This window comes from Pan paniscus, chromosome 15, assembly GCF_029289425.2.
Source record: "Pan paniscus chromosome 15, NHGRI_mPanPan1-v2.0_pri, whole genome shotgun sequence".
Lineage (NCBI taxonomy): Eukaryota > Metazoa > Chordata > Mammalia > Primates > Hominidae > Pan > Pan paniscus.
Window position 1 is genome coordinate 32722228 of NC_073264.2, and position 26533 is coordinate 32748760.

Consider the following 26533-nt stretch of genomic DNA (forward strand, 5'->3'; position numbering starts at 1 on the left):
ACTGAAACCTCTGCCTCCCATGTTAAAGGGTTCAAGTGATTCTCATGCCTCAGCCTCCCAAGCAGCTGGAACTACAGGCACATGCCACCACGTCCCGCTAATTTTTGCATTTTTAGTAGACAGACAAGGTTTCCCCATCTTGGCCAGGCTGGTCTTGAACTCCTGACTTCAAGCAATCCACCCGCCTTGGCCTCCCAAAGTGCTGGGATTACAAGCATGAGCCACTGCACCTGGCCCCTAAATGTTATTATAAAAATATTCAAAGGAATCAAAAATTTTAAAAATTAAAAAGTTTATAAAGTAAAAAACTTATAGTAAACAAAGGCTAATTTATTATTAAAGAAAAATACACATTTTTTAAATTTAGCATAGCCTAAGTGTACAGTGTTTGTAACATCTACAGTAGTATACAGTAATATCCTAGGCTTTCACATTCACTCGCCACTCGCTGATTCACCCAGAACAACTTCCAGTCCTGTAAGTTCCAGTCATGGTCAGTGCCGTATAGGTGTGTACCATTTCTTATCTTTTATATCATATTTATACTGTTCCTTTTCTATATTTAGACATGTTTAGATACACAAATACCATTGTATTACAGTTTTCTCAGTATTCAGTATAGTAACATGCTGTAGAGGTGTGTAGTCTAAGAGCAATAGTCTATACCATATAGCCTAGTGTGCAGTAGGCTATACCATCTAGATTTGTGTAAGTTCACTCTATGATGTTCCCACAATGACAAAATCACTTCATGATGCATTTCTCAGAATGTGTCCCTATTATTAAGCTATGCATGACTGCATCTACCTGGACTCATCACATTTTCCTCATTACTTTCTCACTTCTGAAGAATACACTTATGGCCAGTTGTTTTATAGAATGGCCCTTGATGAGTTTGTCTGGTATTTCCTCCAAATTTTTGACAGAGAACTATGTAAGTGATGTTACATCCTGTTCAATGCATAACATCAAAAAGCACTGCCAGGTGTGGTGTCAGTCTGTCCCTACACAGATGATACTAGCTTTGAACATGTGCACAATGTAAGTCTGCCACATTTTTCCACTGTAAAATTATTATTTATAATTATGATGCAATGTATCTGGCAATACTTTAAGATGGCCTGAGATTGGATAAGACCACAAGACATGCTCTCTTGGCTTTCTTTCCTGCCTTCTCACTGGAAATTTCTGTTTGTCTTCTTCAATGGTTCCTTGTGTTCTCCAAGAGAAAACTCATGACCTAGTACCTGGTCTGCTCTTCTCTATGTATACTCACTGTCTTGTGATCTTATCCAATCTCATAGCTTAAATTCCATCTCTATATTAGAGATTCCTGAATAATCACTATTAATTTATTCCTAAAATAAATATATTTATTCCTAAAATTTATGAATTTGATGTCCAGTCTTCTCTCCTGGACACCAGACTCTCATATCCAGCTGTCTATTTGATATCTCTATTTCGATGTCTAGTTAATGTTCCAAATTGTTTTAAACTCAGTGCTTGATCCTCCTCCCTGACACATACACAGCCTGCTCTACTTGCACACTTGCTCAAATCAGTTGATGACAACTCTGTACTTCCAGGTTTTCAGCCCAAAATTCATAAAGTCATCCTGGACTTCTCTTTCACACTCAACATCTATTCTATTTGACTATTCAAAAGATTCAAAAGCAGAACTCCTTAGAGAAATGGCTAATTCTGGGGTTGGGGCGGAGAAAGTAGTAAGCTGTGATTGCACTACTGCTCCACCCTGGGTGGCAGAGTGAGACCCTGTTTCCAAAAACAACAACAATGAAATCACTAAGACAAAGCAAAACTGTCCAAATACAATAAACTACAAGTATCTAGAATTATCTACATTATATGCTCCATTGTACCAATCTAAAAAATGGCAAGCCAAATATATGTAGTCAGATGCATGCTGCTTTAAAAAAAAGAAAATTCAGTATTTAGATCATATCGTTTATTGGATAACACTTCACAATTACTTAAAAAAATAAATAAATAAAAATAAGGCCATGGTTGGGGGGTGGTGGCTCACGCCTGTAATCCCAGCACTTTGGGAGGCCAAGGAAGGCAGATCACCTGAGCTCAGGAGTTCGAGACCAGCAGAGCTAACATGGTGAAATCCCATCTCCACAAAAAATACAAAAAATTAGCTGGGGATGGCAGTGCAAGCCTGTGGTCCCACCTACTCAGGAGGCTGAGGTGGGAGGATCACTTGAGACCAGGAGGCGGAGGTTTCAGTGAGCTGAGATGGCACCACTGCTCTCCAGACTGGGTGACAGCAGACCCTGTCACACACACAAAAAAGCTGTAATGTAAAAGGAAGACAATGATTGCATAAAGTACACCACACTTCAAGAGTTCTTGTAAATTTTCCTCAAATTTTTACTGAATTGTTTGCAAATGAAATCTCAGGACTTACAGCAATGTTTATGAATTGAAATTGATTTTTTTTTTTGAGATGAAGTCTCGCTTTGTTGTCCAGGCTGAGATTGTGCAGTGGCGCAATCTCAGCTCACTACAACCTCTGCCTCCTGGGTTCAAGTGATTCTTGTAATCCCAAGTAGGTGGGATTGCAGGCGTGTGCCATCACACCAAGCTAATTTTTGTATTTTTAGTATAGACGGGTCTCACCATGTTGGCCAGACTGGTCTCAAACTTGTGACCTCAGGTGATCCACCCGCCTTGGCCTCCCAAAGTGCTGGGATTACAGGCATGAGCCACCATGCCTGGCCTGAAATTGATTTATAACGGGTAGCAATAACACTATACATATTTGTTTATATCAACTGGGGAAAAAATTACAGAAGAGACTTTGAAAATAATTACATGTATTTACCTGTTCCTGGATGTTTAGAAATTACAGCTTTAGCTAATATTATGCCTAGTAACTTTGAAACAGAAATCCGCACATCATAATTGGAACCTTCAAAGGACTTAAAACACAGTGTGGCCACACTGTCCAGGTCCGTACTCCACATAAAGATGGCTTCATTCTGAAGTTCAAGGAGACACTATTCAATTGGACAAAGAGAAATTAATGAAAAATAAAATACAAATGTCAGGTTCAGAGCTATGTAAGTTGCAGAAACTATCAGCGTCTAACAAATAATATACAAATTCAAAGTATCTATTATGATTACAGGAATAATAAATGGATACTTATTAAAAGTCATAAAGATTATATTATAGAAGAGAATGAACCTACAAAAGGTGGGAGAAGAACCCATTTCTAACTCCACAGGTTATGAAAAATGCCTTTAGAATCAATCTATTGGCTATGAACAACTGGGAGAATAATTCCAACATTAAAAAAACTCTGGCTGGGCACGGTGGCTCACACCTGTAATCCCAGCACTTTGGGAGGCCAAGGTGGGCGGATCACGAGGTCAGGAGATAGAGACCATCCTGGCTAACATGGTGGAACCCCGTCTCTACTAAAATACAAAAAAAAATTAGCTGGGCATGGTGGCAGGCACCCGTAGTCCCGGCTACTCAGGAGGCTGAGGCAGGAGAATGGCGTGAACCCGGGAGGCAGAGCTTGCAGTGAGCCGAGATCGCGTCTCTACACTCCAGCCTGGGCGACAGAGTCTCAAAAAAAAAAAAAACAAAAAAAAAACTTCACTGTATTCTCTTACCAACTATGTTAAGAAGCTATAAATTAAAAATAAAACAAAAAATCACTTTGAAACAACATAAACCTCACATGTAAATTTTAATTTACACAATTACGGAGAAAACATAGTAGAGTAGAATGAATACTTAAGATTCTGGAAACCTGAACTTCCTACCCTCTGACAATGTGTTGCTAACTCTTTGAACCTTGGGAAATTCATATAACTCTGGGCCTCAGTTTCCTCATATGTTAAAATGAGATAGTCCTAGCTGACTACCAAGATCATGTAGCTTTTACTAATGCTTTCACAAAGAAGCTGATTTACTTTTCTTTATATTAATTTTTAAAGTCTGCTTATTAGATCATTTTACCTTTGCAGCAGCACAACGAACAGCCATGGATCTATCTGTCAAGCAGGATCTAGCAGCTTTATAAACATCCCTGTGACAAGGTGCAGCGGCAGCTCCTAGTCCATTCAATATATTTTGCAGACTTAGCATAATCTCATATCGGCCTTGAGACTTCCAAAAAGAAAAAAAATTAAATAGGAAAAATAATTAAACTGCAAAGAACAGGATTAAACATTGATATCTGTCTCTCATACTGAAGAAATATCCAGACTTCTGTACATACTAACCAACGCATTATGACATCAAGAAACAAGTTACTATTTTATGAAATATTATTTGAAAAGTTACTTGTATACACTGATTTTCAACATGATACAAATTTCACAGGGTTGATGTGAAGATTAAACAAAATTACATGACAAGTGCCTAGCAAAAAGCTTACATGCCATTAAGCATTCAATAAATAGTTGCTATAGTCTAAGCTAACCTATTAAAAATGCAGGGTCTGCCATTTACTAGATAGGACCTTGGGCAAATCTGTTCCTTCATCTAAAAAACAGAGGTAATAGTATCCCTCGTAGGCTGTTGTAAGGAATAAATGAGTCATACACACAAAGTGCTTACAACAAGCCCAGACATACAACAAATGTTCAATAGATTTGGTAGCTATACTTTGTTATTATTTATTGGTTGGAACAGCTTAACTCACAGTTTAAAAGTCTTGGCTTTAGAATTGAAAAAACCTGGGTTTGAACTTCTCTGTGACCCGCAGTAACTTCGTGACTTTAAATTGTTCTTATTTCCTCATCTATAAAATGAGGATAAGATGAACCTCATGGGTAAACATTCACCACAGTGCCTGGCACACAGTTAACAGTCAAGAAATAGTAGCTACTTGGCTGGGCGGGGTGGCTCACACCTGTAATCTCAGCACTTTGGGAGGCCAAGGTGGGCCGATTGCTTGAGCTCAGGACTTCGAGACCAGCCTGGGCAACATGGTGAAACCTTAACTCTACAAAAAATACAATTTTAATCAGGAGGGTTAGTGCACATCTCTAGTACCAGCTACTCAGGAGACTGAGGTGGGAGCGTGGTAGTGCACACCTTTAGTCTCAGCTACTCGAGAGGCTGAGGTGGGAGGGTGGCTTGAGCCTGGCAAGCAGAGGGTGCACTGGGAGGAAGAGGGTACAATCGGAGGCAGAGGGTGCAGTGAGTACAGACTGCACCACTGAACTCCAGCCTGGGTGACAGAGCCAGACCCTGTCTTTAAAAAAAAAAGAAAAAGAAATAGTAGCTGCTTATTTTATTAACGTTTTACTAAATGCCTCAAATCATATCTATATCCCAGGAAGTTGGGCCACTGAAGGTAGAGAAGTTGGAGTTGGAGGAAGACAAAGATCAGCATCAAGAATCATTTCATAGTAATATTGTTAATTTATCTTTGTTTAAAGGCACTTAAAAGTCATAGGTGAACATAATAAAATAATGCTAACGAGCAACTTCAGAACTTTTCTTTTATTCCAGTTCCAAATGTTGTGTATCACTGGTGAGTGTGGACATCTCTGAAATGTTGTGATACCTGATCAACTAAATCAAAGATCAAAAGTAGGGAATATGGCTCAAGGATGTTAGTTAAAAAAATTTAAAAAATAGGGGAGCAACAATATACTTATCAGTAACTTACAACATTTTCATAACTATAGAGTAATCCTCTATTAACCAAGGGGCCTAAAAAGTGTTAGAACGTAACCAGTGGAATTAGGAGGAAGAAAGTTTAAAATGACTGTATCTCAGTAAATAAAATTTCTTACAGATATCTGCTTTTAAATAAAACCAGACTTACAGGTATTAAAAAAAATCTGTTCTCCTTAATCATTTTCTTCAATCTTTTAGGAAACTATTGCTGAGAAGTGATCTGATGAGCAAATTTTCTCATCAGTTTTACGTTAGAGTCTTCACTTCTTAAAGTTCTTGAATCAGCTACGTCCTTCTTAAAATTTAACCTATTTTTTATTGGAATTTTCCCATGTTTTGCCTTGTTACATTTTTTAAAAATGTGTGTGTGACTGTCCAACATTTCTATAAATTACTTCAGGGCTGTTCTCTAGATTATTTTTGTAAATAAAGTGACAAGAGTAACCAGTGTGATGTTTTTAGATTTTTTTTTTTTAAATAAATATTTTTTAAGAGACACGGTCTTGGGCCGGGCATGGTGGCTCATGCCTGTAATCCTAGCACTTTGGGAGGCCGAGGCAGCTGGATCATTTGAGGTCAGGAGTTCAAGAATGGCCTGGTGAACATGGTGAAACCCCGTCTCTACTAAAAATACAAAAAATTAGCTAGGCGTGGTGGCACGCGCCTGTAATCCCAGCTACTCGTCAGGCCGAGGCAGGAGAACTGCTGGAGCCCAGGAGGCGGAGGTTGTAGTGAGCTGAGATCGCGCCATTGCACTCAAGCCTGGGCGACACAGCTAGACTCCATCTCAAAAAAAAAAAAAAAAAAAGGGACAGGGTCTTGCTCTGTCACCCAGGATGGAGTCCAGTGGCATGACCATAGCTCACGACAGCCTTGAACTCCTGGGCTCAAGTGACCCTCCTGCCTCAGTCTTCCGAGGGGCTAGAACTACAGGTGTTCACCACCATACCCCAACTAATTTATGTTTTTGTAGAGACAGGGTCTTCCAGTGTTGCCCAGGTGGTCTCAAACTCCTGGCTTTAAGTGATCCTCCCGTCTCCTCTCAAGTAGCTGAGATCACAGGTGCGAACTACCATGTCCATGTTTTTATATTTAAAGGTGCTAAGTTGTCCTTACATATTAGGGACCACGGATTTAAACCTTTTGCTAAACAAACGTATAAATGCTTTCATTTCAAAACCAGTAAAACCACAGCTGGCAAGAGATTATAGTATCTTAATATCTTAAAGTCAAATGAAGAGACAGTCTCAAAAACAAAGGGTGTTCCAGAGGAGTAAGTGACACAAATATTTCAATGAGGATAAAGTTTAAAATATACTCCCTTGGCAATTAAAAGGTCATCTGGATCTGGTCACACATCCTCTACACTCTTTCCCCTCAGATTATATTCCTTACTACCTTCTGATGCTAGTACAGTAACTCATCTATCCATAAGGTATACAATGTTTATCAACTATGTAGTCCCTGGTGACAAGCAGTTGCACTGGCACCAGTTAAGTACTATCAAATAGAAAAGATGGAGTAAGAGGAGAGAGTAGGGATGGGACTATAAGTGGAATACGTTAGTTTTCGCCCACTTGGATTTATATGAATACATGAAATTCTACTGCATTACTATTTTTCTAACTGGGATTCAATATACAGAGTACATACAGTGCATCACCTAGAAATATTAATTTATGGGTACATTTACATTCATATCTACATATGCTTGACATATGTAAAGCTCTTTGATTTGCTCAGGAAAGCATAAACCAATAAAATGATGTCTTTTCATTCTTTGGCTGAACTTGTAATTACTTACCTCTGCACTCTTCATAGCTTTAAGAATATTCCCCACTGTATCAGTAAAGGTGTTACCCAGTATTCTACCCAACTTCTTGTACAAGGAACCCAAACATACCACAGCAGCACTGAAACAACATTTAAATTAGAAATTAGTCACAGCTGAAAAAATAGGAATAAAAAGATCTTAGGATATGTAAGGATAACTATTGAAAAATATCCCCCATTCTCTTGTCTTTTTACTTTCTATTATCCTTTGAAACACAAACATATTTAATTGTGATGAAGTCTCATCTATTTTTTGTCAGTTGTGCTTTTTGGTGCTGTATCTAAGAAACACTGCCAAAGCCAAGGTCACAAAGATTTACCCCTATGTTTTTTCCTATGAGTTTTACAGTTATAGCTGTTACACTTACATCTATGATCAATTTTGAGTTAATTTTTTATACATGGTGTAACAGAAGAGTCCAAATTCATTCTTTTGCATGTGGACATACAGTTATACTGGCATCATTTGTTGAAAAAGTGACTATTTTAAATTTTGCTTTGAAAGGATAAAATTTCTAAGAATCTATTCTGTGGTTAAATCCTAAGGCACGACACTTAGGTGAATATGATTATACTTTCAATAATAAGGACGTATCAATCTGTGATTACTCTACTATTCAGCCCAAAGATTACACACCCTCGAATTTGTTACAAAATTCTACAAAATATTTCAACAGAACTCAGCTACATATTAGATAACAAAAAGATAAGCTTAAAGATAAAAATAAAAACAAGAAATAATGTTCTCATCAAGTTTGAAATCTGAAAACTTTATGGGGGAATACATTCTGTTATAAGGTAAAAATTAGACCAACAAAAACTTTATAGAATTATGACATGGTGGCCAGGTGCAATGGCTCATGCCTGTAATCCCAATACTTTGGGAGGCCAAGGTGGGTGGATCACTTGAGGTTAGGAGTTTGAGACCAGCCTGGCCAACATGGTGAAACCCCGTATCTACTAAAAATACAAAAATTAACTCGAAGTGGTGCCATGTGCCTGTAGTCCCAGCTACTTGGGAGGCTAAGACAGGGGAATCGCTCGAACCCAGGAGGCAGAGGTTGCAGTGAGTCGAGATCACGCCACTGCACTCCAGCCTGGGTGGACAGAGATTCTGTCTCAAAAAACAGGAAAAAAAAGAAATATTACATGGCTCATTGCCTTTTTAAAGATAATAGGTGATAAAATGAACTAAATCCTACAGAGAAACTAAGCTGTTCTTTTTAGGATCTTAGCAAATACTTTTCTACATGATATTTACTATCAATTTTCATAACCAAGAATGAATAAATTATAAAAGCATCCAAAAATGTGAAGAATTTAAAATATCTTTCTTAAACACTCAACTGCTAAAATTTTAGGAAGATGTTTTGAATCTCAAATCTAGACTTCAAATATGTCTAAAGTATTTGTAGAATTGTTTCTCAGCAACTAACATGAAAAGTGTTAGTTTCTTTTTTAAGTTAGATTTTTAAAATGAGTAAAACTGAGTTTGTATTCAGTTTCAAAGTAAATGTCAAGTACTATGGGTACTTCATAAAAATACAACAGGAAGCAATATTTTGTTTTCTGTTCTGTTTTAATGTTTCACTTACAGCTTAGTGGGAAGATAACTTGGAGAATCATCTTTGCTACGAATAAGATCATTACATTTATCGATTGCTTCATGAACGGAGAATGTGTCTCCAATACTATAAAGTATGGCTAGATTCTTAGCAAGCAGTTTGCGGGTAGGAGGCCCTGGGGAGCTGTTCAACAAAGACAGGAGCTGTTCAACAAGAGTCTTCTGTTTCTCCCTTACATCATTCTAGAAAGAAAGATAACACAAAGACAATTCAAAGTCAATATAATTATCTGTAATCCTCTAATATAATTTTTCTTTCATATATTTAAGAACTAAAAAGGCTCTAGAAAAATACAAACTTACTTTGACTGGACGTTACAAATAAGTTGGTAGTGTGGTCATTATGCCAGACTAAACAGGTAGTTTGCTGCCCTGCTAATAAAAAAGCCCTCCAAAAATTCCGAACCACATTATACTGCAATCTCTGTTAACAAATATAAGGGCTCTATGTATTCGAAATCTTTCTTCTTTTGTTTGAAAGGCAGAGCAAATTTGTATTATTATTATTGTTGTTTTTTTTTTGAGATGGAGTCTCGCTCTGTCGCCCAGGCTGGAGTGCAGTGGCCCGATCTCCGGTCACTGCAAGCTCCGCCTTCTGGGTTCACGCCATTCTCCTGGCTCAGCCTCCCGAGTAGCTGGGACTACAGGCGCCCGCCACCATGCCCGGCTAATTTTTTGTATTTTCAGTACAGACAGGGTTTCATGGTGTTAGCCAGGATGGTCTCGATCTCCTGACCTTATGATCCACCTGCCTCGGCCTCCCAAAGTGCTGGGATTACAGGCGTTAGCCACCTCGTATTATTATTTTTAATAGAGACAATGTGAAATGGTTTGGCTCTGCATCCCCACCCAAATCTCATGCTGAATGGTAATTCCCATGTTTCAGGGGAGGGGCCTGCTAGGAGGTGATTAGATCAAGGGAGTGGATTCCACCCATGCTGTTCTTGTGACAGTGAGTGAGTTCTCACAAGATCTGATGGTTTAAAAGTGCGTGACACTTCCCCGCAACCCTTCCTGCCATGATGTGAAGAAGGTCCTCACTTTCCCTTCGCCTTCTCCCATGACTGTTTAAGTTTCCTGAGGCCTCCCACTCATGCCTGTTAAGCTTGCATATCTGTGCATTAATTAAACCTTTCTTCTTCATAAATTACCCAGTCTCAGGTAGTTCTTTATAGCAGTGTGAGAACGGACTAATACACAAGGTCATACTATGTTGCCTGGGGTAGAGTGCAACGGCTATTCATAGGAGCAATTATAGTGCTACACTACAGCCTCAAATTCCTGGGCTCAAGCAATCCTCCTGCTTCAGCCTACCATGTAACTTGGTCTATAAGCATGCATCACCATGTCCAAATTTGTATTTTCAACTACAGCATCTGAGTTACTAATCCTACACCTCCCTCATATATAGCTGCATAAAGCAGTAAACTATAATCTATAACCAGAGCTGACCTTGTAATGGCTACCTGTTTTATTCAGATCTATTCCTAAGTGTAGGGCAATTTTCTTTTTGCAAGCTTACATATATAAATGTTAATAACGTTATTCCATTTTCCTTGTCTGCTATCTGAATAAAGAGTACACAGTATCATTATAAAGCTAATGGTATTCAGGTGCTCAGTGAGGCCTAAAATTCCGCAATAAAATATTTGTCAGTGTATAGAATTTTGTCTTTTGTTTTTTTTTCCCCCAAATCTAGAAGTTGCTTTTTTTCCCTCTCTTAAAGATCAGCAAACTTGTCAAATATTTTGATAACTAGAGTCACACAGCTCCCTGTTGTCTCAGAACAAGAATGTGTTTTGGAATGCTACTATTTTAAATTCATAAATAAAATGTCTTCTGTTAAATTCTAAATGTCTCCAAGAGTAGTGTTTTTCTACCACTTTGGAACTGCATATAGTACTGTGATTATGTGAAAAAATGTTCTTATTTTTAGGAGACGTAGGCTAAAAGTAAAGTGCCACCTCAATGGCTTAGTAAATTAATCAACCAAACACGGCAAAATGTTACTAATTGCTGAATGTAGGTGAAGGGTATGAGTGATCAGTTTTCCTTTTTCACACTCATGTCATAAGCTTTGAAGAGAGAATCTGTTTATCCATAGGCTCTTGAATTCATACACCTCAAGTCTTCATACCTTTTTAAAGTGAAACTCCCACTACATTGTTTAGCCACTATACTGTACCAGGGCTTTATGTACACGGAGGAACATAGATGCAGACCATAACAAAAACGAAGTGTAATAGAAAGTAGTTGTAGTTGGTGTTTCATATATTTTTAAAGTAATACCAAAAACATTAGCTAATTTCTTCCTGCTTTTCTGAATAGCGAAAACTTCTTCTAATAATAAAAATTCTGATGAGGGAACAAAAAATGTAATATGCTTCATTAAGTTTTAACAAAGTCTAACATTGTAAAGCTAAATTAGGTTATTCTGGAAAAAACTAGAAAAGCAAACCAAAGGAAGTAAACATGGGCACTTAAACAAAAAAACAGATGTTGTCATTTTACCCACCCTGCTGGTTGCCAACAAGAGCTTCTCCAAGTATCTCAACCACTCAAAAATAAACTCTGCCTTCTGAACTTCACCTAGTTGATTGTATGCTTCTTCATTCAGCAGTAAGCTATGAGCTAATTCCATTCCTTGCAGCAATCCTCCCAGCTGATCACAGTTCTTCTCGTTAAACTTTGGTCAATATACCTAACAATAAAAATCTGCAATACAGGAAAATAATGTATTTTAAAAGGGGGGTAAAAAGGAAGGCAATCATAACGGAAATCAGAAAAGTGAAAACATAATTAAATGTATACATTTTTTATAACTGCTCTAGGGTGAATCTGGGAAAATCCCAATAATGTTCTAGTTAACACTGACATAAAATCCACCCTTATATTCTGTACTCAAGCAGACAGGCAAAAATAGAGTAGCAATATTGGCATTTGTATGCAAAAACTTGCTAAACAGAAGAGACATTCCACTAAAATTCTGAAAATTTTAAGATTAGGCTGTTTATTCTGTGTTGGGTTTTCTTTGTAGTTTAAGTAACTTACTAAAATGGGTAATAGGTACATATTAACAAATGACACCAAACATCCAGACCTTCTACTAGAATTCTATAGTAAAGCCTGCCATCTCTCTGAGCCTTTGCCTAGCTAGGTACATGCCCTGTCATTTACCTGGAGATCCAAGAGGGACTTAACCCCATTAGCATCAGTTCCCCCAGCCTAATAAAGGCATTGCTTATAGTTTCAGGCTGGGAGTTTAGGAGAGTCCAGTCTTAACTAGGCTTATCTCTGAAAGTCTTGTGAGAGCAAACTTTTTAAAATGGGTATTGTCCAGGAATTATAGCAATCAAGATCATATCTGCTCTGACCTAGATCCAATGCAGCCTTAATTTTGTTGTAGCAAACAATCAACAGAAGACACAGGGTTTGTAAAATTATTGTTTTATTCAACAGCATCTCCTGGGTACACCTTAGTGCTGTTACAGAGCACACGCAGCATATAAGTGTATGTATATACATACATATTCACATTAACATACAAATTTATAAGATGGCATTGTGATTACTAGACAGAATTTTTTATCTTTAGGACATGGATGCTTTACTGCAACTTACTTTTTAAATGGTTAAATCGTGCACTCAACCATAAAATATGGCAAAATGTTAACAGCCGAATACAGGTAGTGGGTATGTGAGTGATCATTTCATTACTCTTCATTTTTCCACATTTTAAAAAGCACAACAAAAAGTAGAAAAAATTATTTAAGAAATAAAACACAAGTTGGCTATTAAAAAATACTACTACTTGCAGGAGTAGCAGCTATCATCAGGAACATTAAAGAACATAGAAGGTACCAGATCATATACAAAAGATGGGTATTCCTATTCACTAATGTACCTAAATAGAAACATGTTAATTGGAATTTCATAGGAATGTAGATAAAATGCTATGGCTAATTTAACTAAAATATTTATACTACATATCTTACATTTCCCTAAACAAACCTCATACTTTTACAGAGAAGCCAGTAACTAAAGAGGTATTAGAAAACTAGATGACAGACTTGGGAAAGGCTTTTCATTTTTTCATGTTTTTCTCCAACAGTTTACCTGTTTGAAATTACTTAGAGTATCAGCTCATCATAATTATAACATAACTGAAAGAAGCCTCTTTAAAAGACAGTAGTCACAAACTGGTTCCCTGTTGGTCAAGACTGCCTGCAATGCATTGGGGCTAACATTTAAACATAAGAAGATAGCACATAAAAATCTGGGTCCAGGGCCAGGCACAGTGGCTCACACCTGTAACCCCAGCACTTCGGGCAGCTGAGGCAGAAGGATCGCTTGAGTCTTGGGTCCAGGAGTTCGAGACCAGCCTGGGTAACATAGAGGGACTTTGTCTCTACAAAAAATTAAAAAATTAGCCAGGCATGGTGGCGCGTGCCTGTAGTCCCAGCTACTTGTGAGACTGAGGTAGGAGGATCACTTGAGCCAGAGAGGTGGAGGCTTCAGTAAGCCATGACCACACCACTGCATTCCAGCCTGGTGAAGAGTGAGACCCTGTCTCAAAATAAAAAAAAGAAAAAATCTGGGTCCAGTGCCATGTGCGATGGCTCATGCCTGTAATCCCAGTACTTTGAGAGGCCCAGGCAGGAGAACTGCTGAGGCCAGGAATTTGAGAGCAGCCTAGGTAACAGTGGGACACTGTCTCCACCAAAAAAAAAAAGACAAAAGAAAGAGAAAGAAAATCTTAGGTCATTTTCAAAAATGTCACTTTTACAGAACAAAGAATATAAACGATGTGACCAGGTGTGGTGGCTCACACCTGTAATCCCAGCACTTTGGGAAGCCAATGCAGGCAGATCACCTGAACTCAAGCGTTTGAGACCAGCCTGGGCAACACGGCAAAACCCCATCTCTACGAAAAATACAAAAATTAGCCAAGCATGGTGGTGTGCACCTGCGGTCCCAGCTGATTGGGAGGTTGAGGCAGGAGTATCGCTCGAGCCCTGAAGGCAGAGGTTGCAGCGAGCCAGGATCACACCACTGCACTCCAGACTGGGGGACAGAGTGAGACTCTGTCTTGAACAACAACAACAAAGGAATATAAACAATGCTGCTAAACATTCATTTTTACTGAAGCAACAAAAATTCTAGCTTGTTTTAAAAAACCCTCCTTTCCTTTGTTCAATTATCAAAGTGAACTAGCCAAAATATTCACAATTAAGGATACAGTTAATAAATGCTACAGAAATAATTTCTGGAAGAACCCTACTAAATACAGAAAAGGCGAAAAGCAAGTTTGCACTTAGTATCTATGATTGTTTGGGGGGTGGAAATAACCACAGTATCATAGAGAAAATTTCTTATTAATACCAGGGCAAGTCAAAATCCTATCTTCAGAATCAAATTACCCTTTCTAGAAATCATTAGGATCTGCTGAAGAGACATTTTTTTTCCTTAGGCAGCAGCAATATTGTGGTGTAAAATGATCTATCAAGAAGCAAAATAGCTAACACAATGTGATGATAAATTATTCAGTAAAAAGCTTGAGATCATAAGCAGGTCATAAAGTCATCTCTAATGCCCTCAATACATTCCTTATGTAAATTACTCCTAAAGGAAGTAGACAATTCATGTTGGTAATCTCGCATCTAAAACTCACAAGTCTAAAATGCACCTGAGAGCTCCACATTCGCACTACCAATGTGATAAGCAAGGGCATTTTGCAAACAGATGGCTGCTGCTCTTACCTGAAGTCTTACCTCATCAGGAAGATGAATACAAATTCAGTCAATGTTATCTGCTATACGTTTTAAAATAACCACAACCCTACATATACCTGAGAAATGCTTATTTTTCTAATTTTTCTCTTAGTTTCCCTTATGTTTCTGTTGAGATTATAAGGTGATTTCCTACAAGTAAACACATATGTCAATATATTTAAATATATTTTTCAAAGTATAGTTGGTTGCCACTTGAAAAAAGGATTTCATAAACCTGCTGCTCCAAATGTAATGCCAGCTATATTTAACAGAAGCAGCTAATATTTACTGCTTACTTATTATAGTCTAAGCAGTACTCTAAGTACTTTACATTATTTCCTTGAATAATCTGCCAAATTGTCCATGAAGCAGCTATTTTGATTAGCCCTATTTTACAGATGAGGACATTGAAGCACAGAGAAGCTAACTGACTTTCCCAAGGTCACACAGAACCTGGGTGTGCACTTAAGCAATCTGACTTCAGATAGATTTGTTTTAACCACAACATACTATGCTGCCACCCTTTCATCCAATCAAGCTCCTCAAAAATGTGAGAAGTTAGGCCAGGCCCAGTGGCTCACGCTCATAATCCTAGCACTTTGGGAGGCCGAGGCAGGTGGATCATCTGAGATCAGGAGTTCGAGACCAGCCTGGCCAACATGGTGAAACCCTGTCTCTACCAAAAATACAAAAAATTAGCCGGGCATGGTAGCATATCCCTGTATTCCCAGTTACTCTGGAGGCTGAGGCATAAGAACCGCTTGAACCCAGGAACCCGGGAGGTAGAGGTTGCAGTGAGCCAAGATCACGCCATTGCATTCCATTGCACTCTAGCCTGTGTGACAAGAGTGAACCTCTGTCTCAAAAAAAAAAAAAAAAGCGAGAAGTAGGGCCGGGCACAGTGGCTCACGCCTATAATCCCAGCACTTCGAGAGGACAAAGCAGGAGGGTTGCTTGAGCCCATGAGTTCAAGACCAGCCTGAGCAACATAATGAGACCCCATCTCTACAAAACATAAAAAAATTAGCTGGGCATGGTGGTGCACACCTGCAGTCCCAGCTACTCAGGAGGCTGAGGTAAGAAGATCACTTGAGCCCAGGAGGTTGAGGCAACAGCAAGCCGTGATCAAAAAACAAAGAAACCCAAAGCAAGTCATTTTTTAAAAAGCTTACATTTTGTACATCATTTGCGGATATACGGAACTAGAGTACACTGTTTCCCAAAGACAGAACATCAGGTTCCTTGGTGTAATAATAAACTTGGGAATCTTGCATTAAGACAAAGTTAGGGATTTTTACCTACAAGATTTCTCAGGCTATTTAATTAGGTTAATGTATATTATGACTCTCCATGAATGCAATATAGTATGAAGTATTAGTCAAAATGCTGCCAGCACCTAGCAACTTCTAGACCTAAGCAAACTGTTCCAAGGAGAAACATTAACATGTACCTGTTATCATCACTTATTTTATATATATATATATATGTATTTTGGAGATGGAGTTTCACTCTTGTTGTCCAGGCTGGAGTGCAATGGTGCGATCTCGGCTCACTGCAACCTCCACCTCCCAGGTTCAAACAATTCTCCTGCCTCAGCCTCCCAAGTAGCTGGGATTACAGGCATCCACCACCACACCTGGCTAATTTTGTATTTTTAGTAGAGACAGGGTTTCACCATGTTGGTCAGGCTGGTCTCGAACTCCTGAACTCAGGTAATCCATCCGCCTTGGCCTCCCAAAGTGCTGGAATTACAGGGGTGAGTCACCATGCCCGGCCCTATTAATATATTTTTAAAAGCTACACAAGAATGTTAATTCCATTACTTTACAGCCAAACATTGTATGTGCTTACCCTAACGCCAATAACTGAACTAAGTTATAAAGGTATTTAAATGCTTTTAGACTAGGTATTTCTCTGGGCACTATTTGCTTCTCTCAAAACTGTCTGTACTTTGTACATGATAGATACTCCTAGTTACTCAGTCATCATTTTCATACCAGAGGTCTTTTATGTTGAGAAAAGTAGGCACTGCAAACTAGACCTAAGGTACCAAGGTAACATCCAAATTATGCTTTTCAAATTGGGATAACTCCAGCATTGTGCCAACAGATTATGAAGCATATTACTATGCTAGAGGTCAAATTTAGACTAAAGGGTCAAATTTTACTTAAAGTTTTCCCTAAGCATTAATTTTTAACATTATTTTATATTAAAATACAGATTTATGCATAATAGGAGGCAAAATTAATAAAACACTTCAAGATAAAACATGAGACTTCAAAGAAATCCTGAGAATGATAATGCCTTTCTAGATGTCCTTTAACAAAAATCACTCCCTTTTGCTGATAAGAATACTATTTTAATGGAAAAATTGAAGAACCACTAAGCTATGAGTAAGTTGAACTATATGAAACTGCCATTTTTATAGGTGAAAAAAAAGGCTGGCTTGACAATTTATGTGATTCAACTTAAGTACCAGTCTTCAAATATCAGACATAGTGTATGTACTAATGTCTGTACTTTGCATAGTATTCTTTCCTTTCGATTGGCTCTGTATTAAGCCTACTGACTTTATTAGCCTAGAGTAACACATATGTATATTATTGACTACTAACAGAAAAAGGAACCAGCAGGGCACCAATATTCTAGGGCCAGAGTTTTCTTTTCTTTCCTTTTTTATAAAGATGGAGTCTTACCCTGTTGCCCAGGCTGGAGTGCAATGGCACAATCTTGGCTCACTGCAACCTCCGCCTCCCGGGTTCAAGTGATTTTCCTGTCTCAGCCTCCAGAGCAGCTGGGACTACAGGCACATGCCACCAGGCCTGGCTAACTTCTGTATTTTTAGTAGAGACAGGGTTTCACCATATTGGTCAGGCTGGTCTTGAACTCCTGACCTCAGGTGATCCAACCGCGTCGGCATCCCAAAGTGCTGGGATTACAGGCATGAGCCACCATGCCCGGCCTCAGAGTTTTCTTTTCTAAAGTAACTTACTCCAAAACCATATCTAAGAGCAGTTAACAACCGTATTATCAGGCCAGGCACAGTGGCTCATGCCTGTAATCCCAGCACTTTGGGAAGCCAAGGCTGGCAGATCACTTGAGCCGAGGAGTTCAAGACCAACCTGGGCAACATGGCAAAACCCTGTCTCCACAAAACATACAAAAGTTAGTTGGGTGTGGTGGTGCACACCTGTAGTCCCAGCTGTTCATGAGGCTGAGGTGGGAGGATCCCTTGAGATAGGGAGATGGAGGCTGCAGTGGGCCAAGATCGCGCCACTGCACTCCAGCCTCAGCAAGACCCTGTCTCAAAACAAACAAAACCAACCATATTATCAACAAGGGTTGGTTTTAATTCATTTGGAAATGAGTTAACTTCAATTTTATTTAGGCATGATAGTGTAAGCACCTTCAACAATGTCAACAAATATACAGGCTGCTGCTTATTCTGGTCCTGATAGAAACTGCTAATATAATTTTCTCTCTCTAGAGTTTACAGGTCTATTTTGGTATGGACGGAAACATATGTTGAAATTTATTGGGAGAAAAAAGTATTCTAATCTTCTTGGTCATTTTAGTTCCTTAAAATGATTATATCATTTCAAGGGCGGAAAAGGGAAAAATCACAAATAATCAAAGAGGACATTGGACACGAGATAAGATAGGTTTATTGGATTGGTTTGTTAGTGTCTTCCTTCTGGAGCATGAAAATAATTCACAAAACAAAAAAGTTACTAAACAGTAAATGAAACTAATTCCAGAATGTGTCAAGTACCTGAAGCGTTGGGATACGTCTCAGACTTAAATTTCAATTATTTTTCTTTGACTTTTACTTCTCTAAAAGACACCGTAACAGTTTCAACTCACCCTATAGTCTTAGTTCCTCAGTTCTGAACAAAAAGCATGAAGTAAACAAACAGAAAAAACCCCAACTGTCAAGAACTCCCACAATTCAAGAAACACAGATAAATCCTAAAATCTAAACCTTTCCCAAAAATACAGTAATTAGCTTTCATCTAGAAGGAAGCTAGATTATTCTACCCTGACCTCAGATTTTCATTTGTGATTTAGGCTTTGCAAAATTATACGTTACAAAAACAGGAACTCACCAGTTACACAGAGCATTAGGCCACACTTGAGATGTTGCTTAAAGAAGGCTGCCCCTGGTATAAAGAAAATTAAGTCCTTTTGTTACAGTACTGTATACATCTCTAGGCAGAATCCTAAAGCTGGTTTGCTGACACTTAACTGGTACACTTTATTAGTTTTAGGGTAAAATGGATAAGAAGCAAGTCATTTATAATGTTAGAGTTCTTTAACACAGTTATAACTTGATAATTTAAAAATCTTGTCTGTATCAATTCCATCTTTGAATCTGAAATATCTTGCTTCCTTCTTTCTACAATAAAATACTTTAAAATTAGGCTAAAAAAAATCACTTGCCTCAGAAAACAGCAGAAAAATCTCTGAAAATGAAATTCAAACTTAGGATATTATTTTGTATGAACTTAATATTAGTCTTTCTAATTCTCTATAACAACCCTACAAATAAATTGGCTATCATTAGTTAAAAATTTGAAATGTTAACAATATAATAATGATTTAAGCTCAATAGGAAATAATTTGATTTAGCTGAGTGGTTCAAAACTATGCATATTAAATCTAAATATGAAAAATGCAAAAACTTTTATAGCCAATGCTGAAATTTTAGAAAAGCTGATAGTTTAATATAAATAGTGGCAGTACAAATGGTTCAACTCTTTTAGAAAAAAATATTATTTATCAGAGGTTACAAAAATATCAAAACCATTTGACAAAAACATCCAGTTTTTGAAAATTCATAAGAAAAAGGAAAATATAAGTATAAAAGTATTAATTACAGCACTGTAATTAACTGTAATTCCAGTGAAAATTCAAAAGCACTTACAAGTCCAACACAAGAGAAATGGTTAAAATTTGACATATTCAAAGAATACTAGGCTGTCATATAAAACCATGAAAACTACAAATGCACAGGAGTGCAAAAGGCTTAATGGGAGGAAAAAAAAGTAAAGAAAACTACGAGTGCAGAAGTTTTACATGTTAAGAGAAACCTTCAGATAAAGCAGTGTTTACCAAGAGTACTTTGTGGAATGCTGCCAGAAGAATGAAAACATGTATTCTGTGGGAAGAGGGGGAAATCTAAGTTGAAATGGTTTTGGGAAATGCCTCGTTGTCAGTTTTCTTCACCAGTTTCTCCATACATGTAACATGGTAATGTGCACTATGTACTGCCAAGAGGGTGTGCAGATAGAGCATCTGATGTTTCTAAACATGTTTTAACCATAGGCCTCTCCTCCACTCCCTTTTTCTTTTTTCCCCAGCCAGGAATCTCATAGAATTGGTGTTCTATAGAATACAATCTTTGAAATACTAATCATTAAAGACTAGCATACGTCAAAAAATTTAAAATTTTCTTTTTTGTTCATATTATAAAATGATTTCTTTCTTTTTTTTTTTTAAGACAGTCTCGTTCTCTTGCCCAGGCTAGAGAGCAGTGGTGTAATCTTGGCTCATTGCAAGCACTGCCTCCCAGGTTCAAGCTATTCTCGTATCTCAGCCTCCCAAATAGCTGGGATTATAGGCATGTGCCACCATGCCCGGCTAATTTTTGTATTTTTAGTAGAGACAGGGTTTCACCATGTTGACCAGGCTGGTCTCGAACTCCTGGCCTCAAGTGATCTGCCCGTCTTGGCCTCCCAAAGTGCTGGGATTACAGGCGTTGAGTCACTGCACGCAGCCTGAAATGATTTATTGCTAGTAGAAGGATATATAATTTCCACTATCAATGACAATCAATGTCATACTTCTACATAAAAGAGGGCATTTCTGATTAATATTTTGGATCAAATTATCTATATAAACAGAATCTTCTCATAAAGATGTAAATAAAGAAAAAAGACGACAGCCAGGTGCGGTGGCCTGTAATCCCAGCACTTTGGGAGGTTGAGGCGGGTGGATCACGAGGTCAAGATTGAGCTCATCCTGGCCAACATGGTGAAACCCCATCTCTACTAAAAATACAAAAATTAGCTGGGCGTGGTGGCACGTGCCTCTAGTCCCAGCTACTCGGGAGCCTGGTGACAGAGCAAGACTCCATCTCAAAAAAAAAAAAAAGAAGACAAATATATGATGTTTTAACTTTGTATATTTAAGATTTATCAATTCACATAAAAATCTGTGTTAGTCTGTGGCCAGGCGCAGTGGCTCACGCCTGTTAATTCCAGCACTTTGGGAGGCTGAAGCAGGCGGATCACCTGAGGTCAGGAGTTCCATGGAGAAACTCTGTCTCTATTAAAAATATAAAATTAGCTGGGCGTGGTGGCAGGCGCCTGTAATCCCAGCTACTTGGGAGGCTTGAGGCAGGAGAATCGCTTGAACCTGGGAGGTGAAAGTTGTGGTGAGCCAAGATGAGGCCATTGCACTCCAGCCTGGGCAACAAGAGCCAAACTCCATCTCAAAAAAAATTTGTGTTATTCTATAATTGTAAGTAACTTTCACATATACATCCTTTACAAACTAAAAATGCTTGTTGTACTATATATTTTAAAATTTGATTTACGGAATTCTGAATACGAATTCCCACAGTCAAATGAATCCATGTTTTCTAACTCGTACCACAAAAACCTAACTTATGACGAACCCCAGGCACACCACTAATACTTCTAATTGTAATATATAATGAAAACACATTCAGCGTACCAAGATGCCAAGAATATTTCCTGCAAACTTGGTAGGAACGGGAAGAATGTTGCCGCTCACCACTGCATAATACAAAGCAATATGAACAGCAAATACACACTGCTCTAAGAACTGATGGGGAGCACATCCTATTAGGATAGAGAAGTCAGGGTGGAGTAGGAGAGAAACAGGAGTTACCAAGACAAAGAATTTAACACCGGGACAAGAAATTTATAAGAAGTGGGGTGAAAAAGGGTTACAGGTTGGGGACTGAATTTACTCTGCCTTCTTTTTTTTTTTTTTTTCCAAAATACTGCATGTTATTGTAAGGAATGAGAAAAATGGTAGAAGCTGGATTCCATGATGGCGAGATTGCCAGTGGGAGCCCTAATTGGACTATAACTGTTTGTAGCAATTCTCCTTCCAGATTACAAAAGAGAACACCCCGAAAGCGTAAAAGAAAGTGTTCTGGGGGGTGGGAGGGGATAAGACTGAGCAGTAGGAACCAACTCTAAGATGTCAGTGACAGAAAAATGATTATTTTTTGAGGATTACGTACTAAAACCTTTTAATTCACTATCTCATTTAATCCTCGTAATACTGAAACTTAAGATATTATTATTCTAATTTTACATAGAAAGATAATGAGCTAAGAAATTTGTCCAAGGCTGAAATGCTACTTAAGTGGAAGAAGAAGGTAATGTCCATGTCTGTCTGTCTAAACGTCCACATTCTTTCAACTACTTCATATAGTCTCTACAGTAATCACTGCTATTACTAATACAGTTATTGCCATAGCTGGTGAAGCATCCAATCCTTCTAACTTTGTTGTTCTTTCTCATCACTTCACTTTTATGTCTCCAGTACTTTGAGGCTTTTTGTTAGTGTTATGTCTTCCAGACACATCAGCTTTCAGAGGGCCCTTTCCATCTAGACGGCAAATCAATAAGTACTAAAAGTATTAGTCTTTGGCTATTCTTGACTATTTTTATTATGCTTCATTCCACACACCAATTCTCCCATCTCTCCATGGAAGGGGGATTTCATTCTGGACCTTTAGGAATGCCAGAGGCAGATTTTAAGTTAAGAAGTTTTACTTTTCTTGTATCTCCCACCACACTCTTCTGAAAGTCACTAGCTAGCAATCACACTACTTGGTACCTAACTGAGATTCCAGTAACAGGAAGTAAAAAAACAAAGTCTATAGAGCAATTGTTTCAGAACTCGTGGATTTTACTGACATAAATCCATCAAAGCCTATTCATTCTTAGTTTAGACATGACTAATAATCCAGTTATTTGGATTCTAGATAGAGTAGAGAAACACATTAAAAGTAAAAGAGCAAACCCACTGAGAGCAGGAAGCTAACAGTGATGAAAGAGACAAATAATATTGAATACAGATATTTTTAAAAGCAGAGCAATATAGGGCTACTTAATACAGGTGCAAAGTGTACAAGATGCCATTATTCCTCCAGCACATCAGGGTTTACAGGAGAGGCCAGAAATTCTTGCCCCCTTTTCAAAATGAGTCAATCCTTGTATCTGTTGCTTGTGCAATCTGCTATCTAGGACTTCCAAGTTTAGGCATTAGACTCTACCTGCTTTGGAATCTTCCTTTTCCCTCTCCTCTAATTGTTCATGTCTCTTACATCCCAGTTAGAATTCACAGATTCACCCTTAATCCACACTATGGTCTAATGTCCTGGCTCTTCCTCATGGTTCCTACATTTATTTATTTACTTGTTTGTTTGTTTGTTTGTGACAGAGTCTCACTCTGTCGCCCCAGCTGGAGTGCAGTGGCACCATCTCAGCTCATTGCAACCTCTGCCTCCCGGGTTCCAGTGATTTTCCTGCCTCAGTCTCCTGAGTAGCTGGGATTAAGGCGCGCACCACCATGCCCAGCTAATTTTTGTATCTTTAGTAGAGACAGGGTTTCACCATGTTGGTCAGGCTGGTTTTGAATTCCTGACCTGGTGATCCGCCTGCCTTGGCCTCCCAAAGTGCTGGGATTATAGGCGTGAGCCACCACGCCCGGCTGGTTCCTACTTTTAATTCACAACCTACCTCATAAAATTTAGCTACCTAACCTAAAATTTAGCTAAATTTCTAACCTCTTGGAGCCTCACCTGAGGGCTTTCCTTGGCAGGCACTGTTTCTCACTCCCTGCCGATGTCCAGCTAGGCTCTTTGCAACTACAGCTCCCTGGAATAACTCCGTATTATTCTGCCTTCTGACTGCCACTTTCATGTCCTACTCATGGAATACAGTAAACATACCATCTGTTCCATCAAATCCCCACAATTGTCTGGAGCAGCACTCTGTAAATCAAACTAACTGATATTTCTGCAGCAAAAGATAGGCAGATTCATATTCACATACGATGGGATAATGACTGCAAATACCTTTGCATCAGTTCAGGTCATGTTTTGCTACCAAATGAATTAAGAAAAAAACTTTTCAGAGCCTTTTAGACTCCAGAATTAGAACTAAGGGATTTTGTACGTGTATAACTGCTTTGCTTTTTTTCTGATTTCCTCCCAAAATAGTTTTTTAAGAGTTTTGGTGATTCAATGGGTAACTTCAGTTTTCTGGTAATTTTATTTACATAAAAAAGGTGTTATTACTTGTTTCGAGTAAGGTATTATTTTGTGTACAGACACACAAATATGCATATATTCAACATGTAGAAACCTCCAAATGCAACAGAAAAGTATATAAATGCTATTGTATATTTACCCATTAAGAAGCATTACTTGGGCAATACAGGACAACTAAGTTACTGAAAAAATACATTACACACATAAAACAACAATTTAGTAAAATTAGCACCATACTATGGGTTTTTTTTTCCCCTTTCTTTTTTTTGAGACAGGATCTCACTCTGTCGCCCAGGCTGGAGTGCAGTGGCAGGATCTCAGCTCACTGCAACCTCTACCTCATGGGTTCAAATGATTCTCCCACCTCAGCCTCCTGAATAGCTGGGACTCCAGGCGTGTACCACCATGCCTGGCTAATTTTTGTTTTTGTTTTTTGAGATGGAGTCTCGCTCTGTCGCCTAGGCTGGAGTGCAGTGGTACGATCTCGGCTCACTGCAACCTCCATCTCTCGAGTTTAAGCAATTATCTGCCTCAGCCTCCTGAGTAGCTGGGATTACAGGTACCGGCCACAACGCCCGGCTAATTTTTTTGTATTTTTAGTAAAGACGGGGTTTCACCCTGTTGGCCAGGCTGATCTCAAACCCCTGACCTCAAGTGATCTGCCCGCCTTGGCCTCCCAAAGTGCCAGGATTGCAGGCATGAGCCACCGCATCTGGTTGATGGTTTTAAGATTGGCAAAAGTATATGTACAGCTTTAAATATTTAAAATTATCACCTTTTTCAAGTTTTCCTTCACTTTTGTCACATAACCAGCTACAATTTCTTAGGCAAATAATTAATATAGTGCTTTAATATGGCCATATTATGCTTCTTTTCTAGAAATAAATATTTTGTGTTGTTACCATTAAAAAAAAAAAAGAAAAAAAAGCCCAAGCATGATTCAGGATATATACTCCTGTTTCAATCTGTTAGGTATCTGTTTAAAGAGTTCTAACTTTCCATTTGGTTCTCACTGTAAATATGTTTGATTTCTTGTTCAGTTACACTTCCAATAATATTCTGTCTGACCTTATGACCAACTAGGAATCACTAGATTCCTGTTTAAAAAACTCTTTTGAGGCCAGATGTGGTGGCTCACACCTGTAATTCCAGCACTCTGGGAGGCCGAGATGAGGGGATTCCTTGAGCCCAGGAGTTCGAGAACAGCCTGGGCGACATAGCAAAACCGCCTCTCTACAAAAAATACAAAATATTAGCTGGGCATGGTGGCATGTGCCTGTTGTCCCAGCTACTCAGAGGCTGAGGTAGAAGGATCGCTTGAGTACACTCCAATGACTCTGTCTCAAAAAATAAAATAAAATAAAATAAAAATAAACAAATAAATAAAACAAAAAAACCCCTGCTTTGAGTAAAGGTACCTTACTGCTGCTTATGATAAACCCTATGAATGGCATAGTAAAAAGAGAGAAGTTTACTAAACGAAAAAAATTTCCCATACCAGATCTAAATTAAAACTTAACACAGTTGCTAGAGAAAATATAAAAACTCTTCCTCTTCCCTAGGCTTACAAAAGGCTAGAGTTGGCCGGGGCGGTGGCTCACGCCTGTAATCTCAGCACTTTGGGAGGCCGAGGTAGGCGGATCACGAGGTCAGAAGATGGGAGGCCATCCTGGCTAACACGGTGAAATCTCATCTCTACTAAAAAACAAAAACAAAAGCAAAAAACAAAACAAAAAAAATTAGCCGGGCGTGGTGGCTAGCACCTGTAGTCCCAGCTACTCGGGAGGCTGAGGCAGGAGAATGGCGTGAACCCGGGAGGCGGAGCTTGCAGCGAGCCCAGATCGCGCCACTGCACTCTAGCCTGGGTGACAGAGCGAGATTCTGTCTCAAAAAAAGAAAAAAAAAATTAGATGGGCGTGGTGGCACGCGCCTATAATCCCAGCTACTCCGGAGGCTGAGGCAGGAGAATCGCTTGAACCCAGGAGGCGCAGGTTGCAGTGAGCCTAGATGGCGCTACGGCACTCCAGCCTGGGGGACAGAGCGAGACTCCATCTCAAAAAAAAAAAAAAAAAAAAAAAAAAAAAGGAGGGAGTTGCCGAAATTATAAAACTTTACACTAGGTAAATGTAGCAGGAAAACCATGCCCTTCCTCTATCATTACACACTGCAGATCCAGAAGCATTTATGAGTCCTACAATTACCTGACATTATAATGAAAAACCAAGATTAATAAGTAAAAGTGAGGCTGGGCGCAGTGGCTCACGACTGTAATATCCCAGCACTTTGGGAGGCCGAGGCGGGCGGATCACCTGAGATCAG

At 38.7% G+C, this 26533-nt stretch overlaps 1 protein-coding gene across 12 annotated transcripts in view; it reads right to left on the reverse strand.

Annotated features, from left to right (window-relative positions):
- Nucleotides 1–26533, reverse strand: part of HEATR5A (HEAT repeat containing 5A) — a 129183-nt gene that overhangs the window by 99682 nt on the left and 2968 nt on the right. For 8 of the 12 annotated variants that reach the window (XR_010109794.1, XR_010109793.1, XM_055097455.2 and 5 more), the window contains exons 2-6: nt 11643–11842; nt 9099–9310; nt 7475–7583; nt 3997–4146; nt 2849–3023 (exon numbers count right to left, since the gene is read on the reverse strand). Coding sequence is in view for 10 of the 12 variants with exons in the window: in XM_055097455.2 (XP_054953430.1) it covers nt 2849–3023; nt 3997–4146; nt 7475–7583; nt 9099–9310; nt 11643–11768 (772 nt within the window). In the remaining 2 variants the exon portion in view is untranslated. Of the gene's footprint in view, nt 1–2848; nt 3024–3996; nt 4147–7474; nt 7584–9098; nt 9311–11642; nt 11843–19004; nt 19061–26533 lie in introns of those variants that run through there. The other 4 variants (XM_055097456.1, XM_055097454.1, XM_063596178.1 and 1 more) reach the window with 1 other exon arrangement.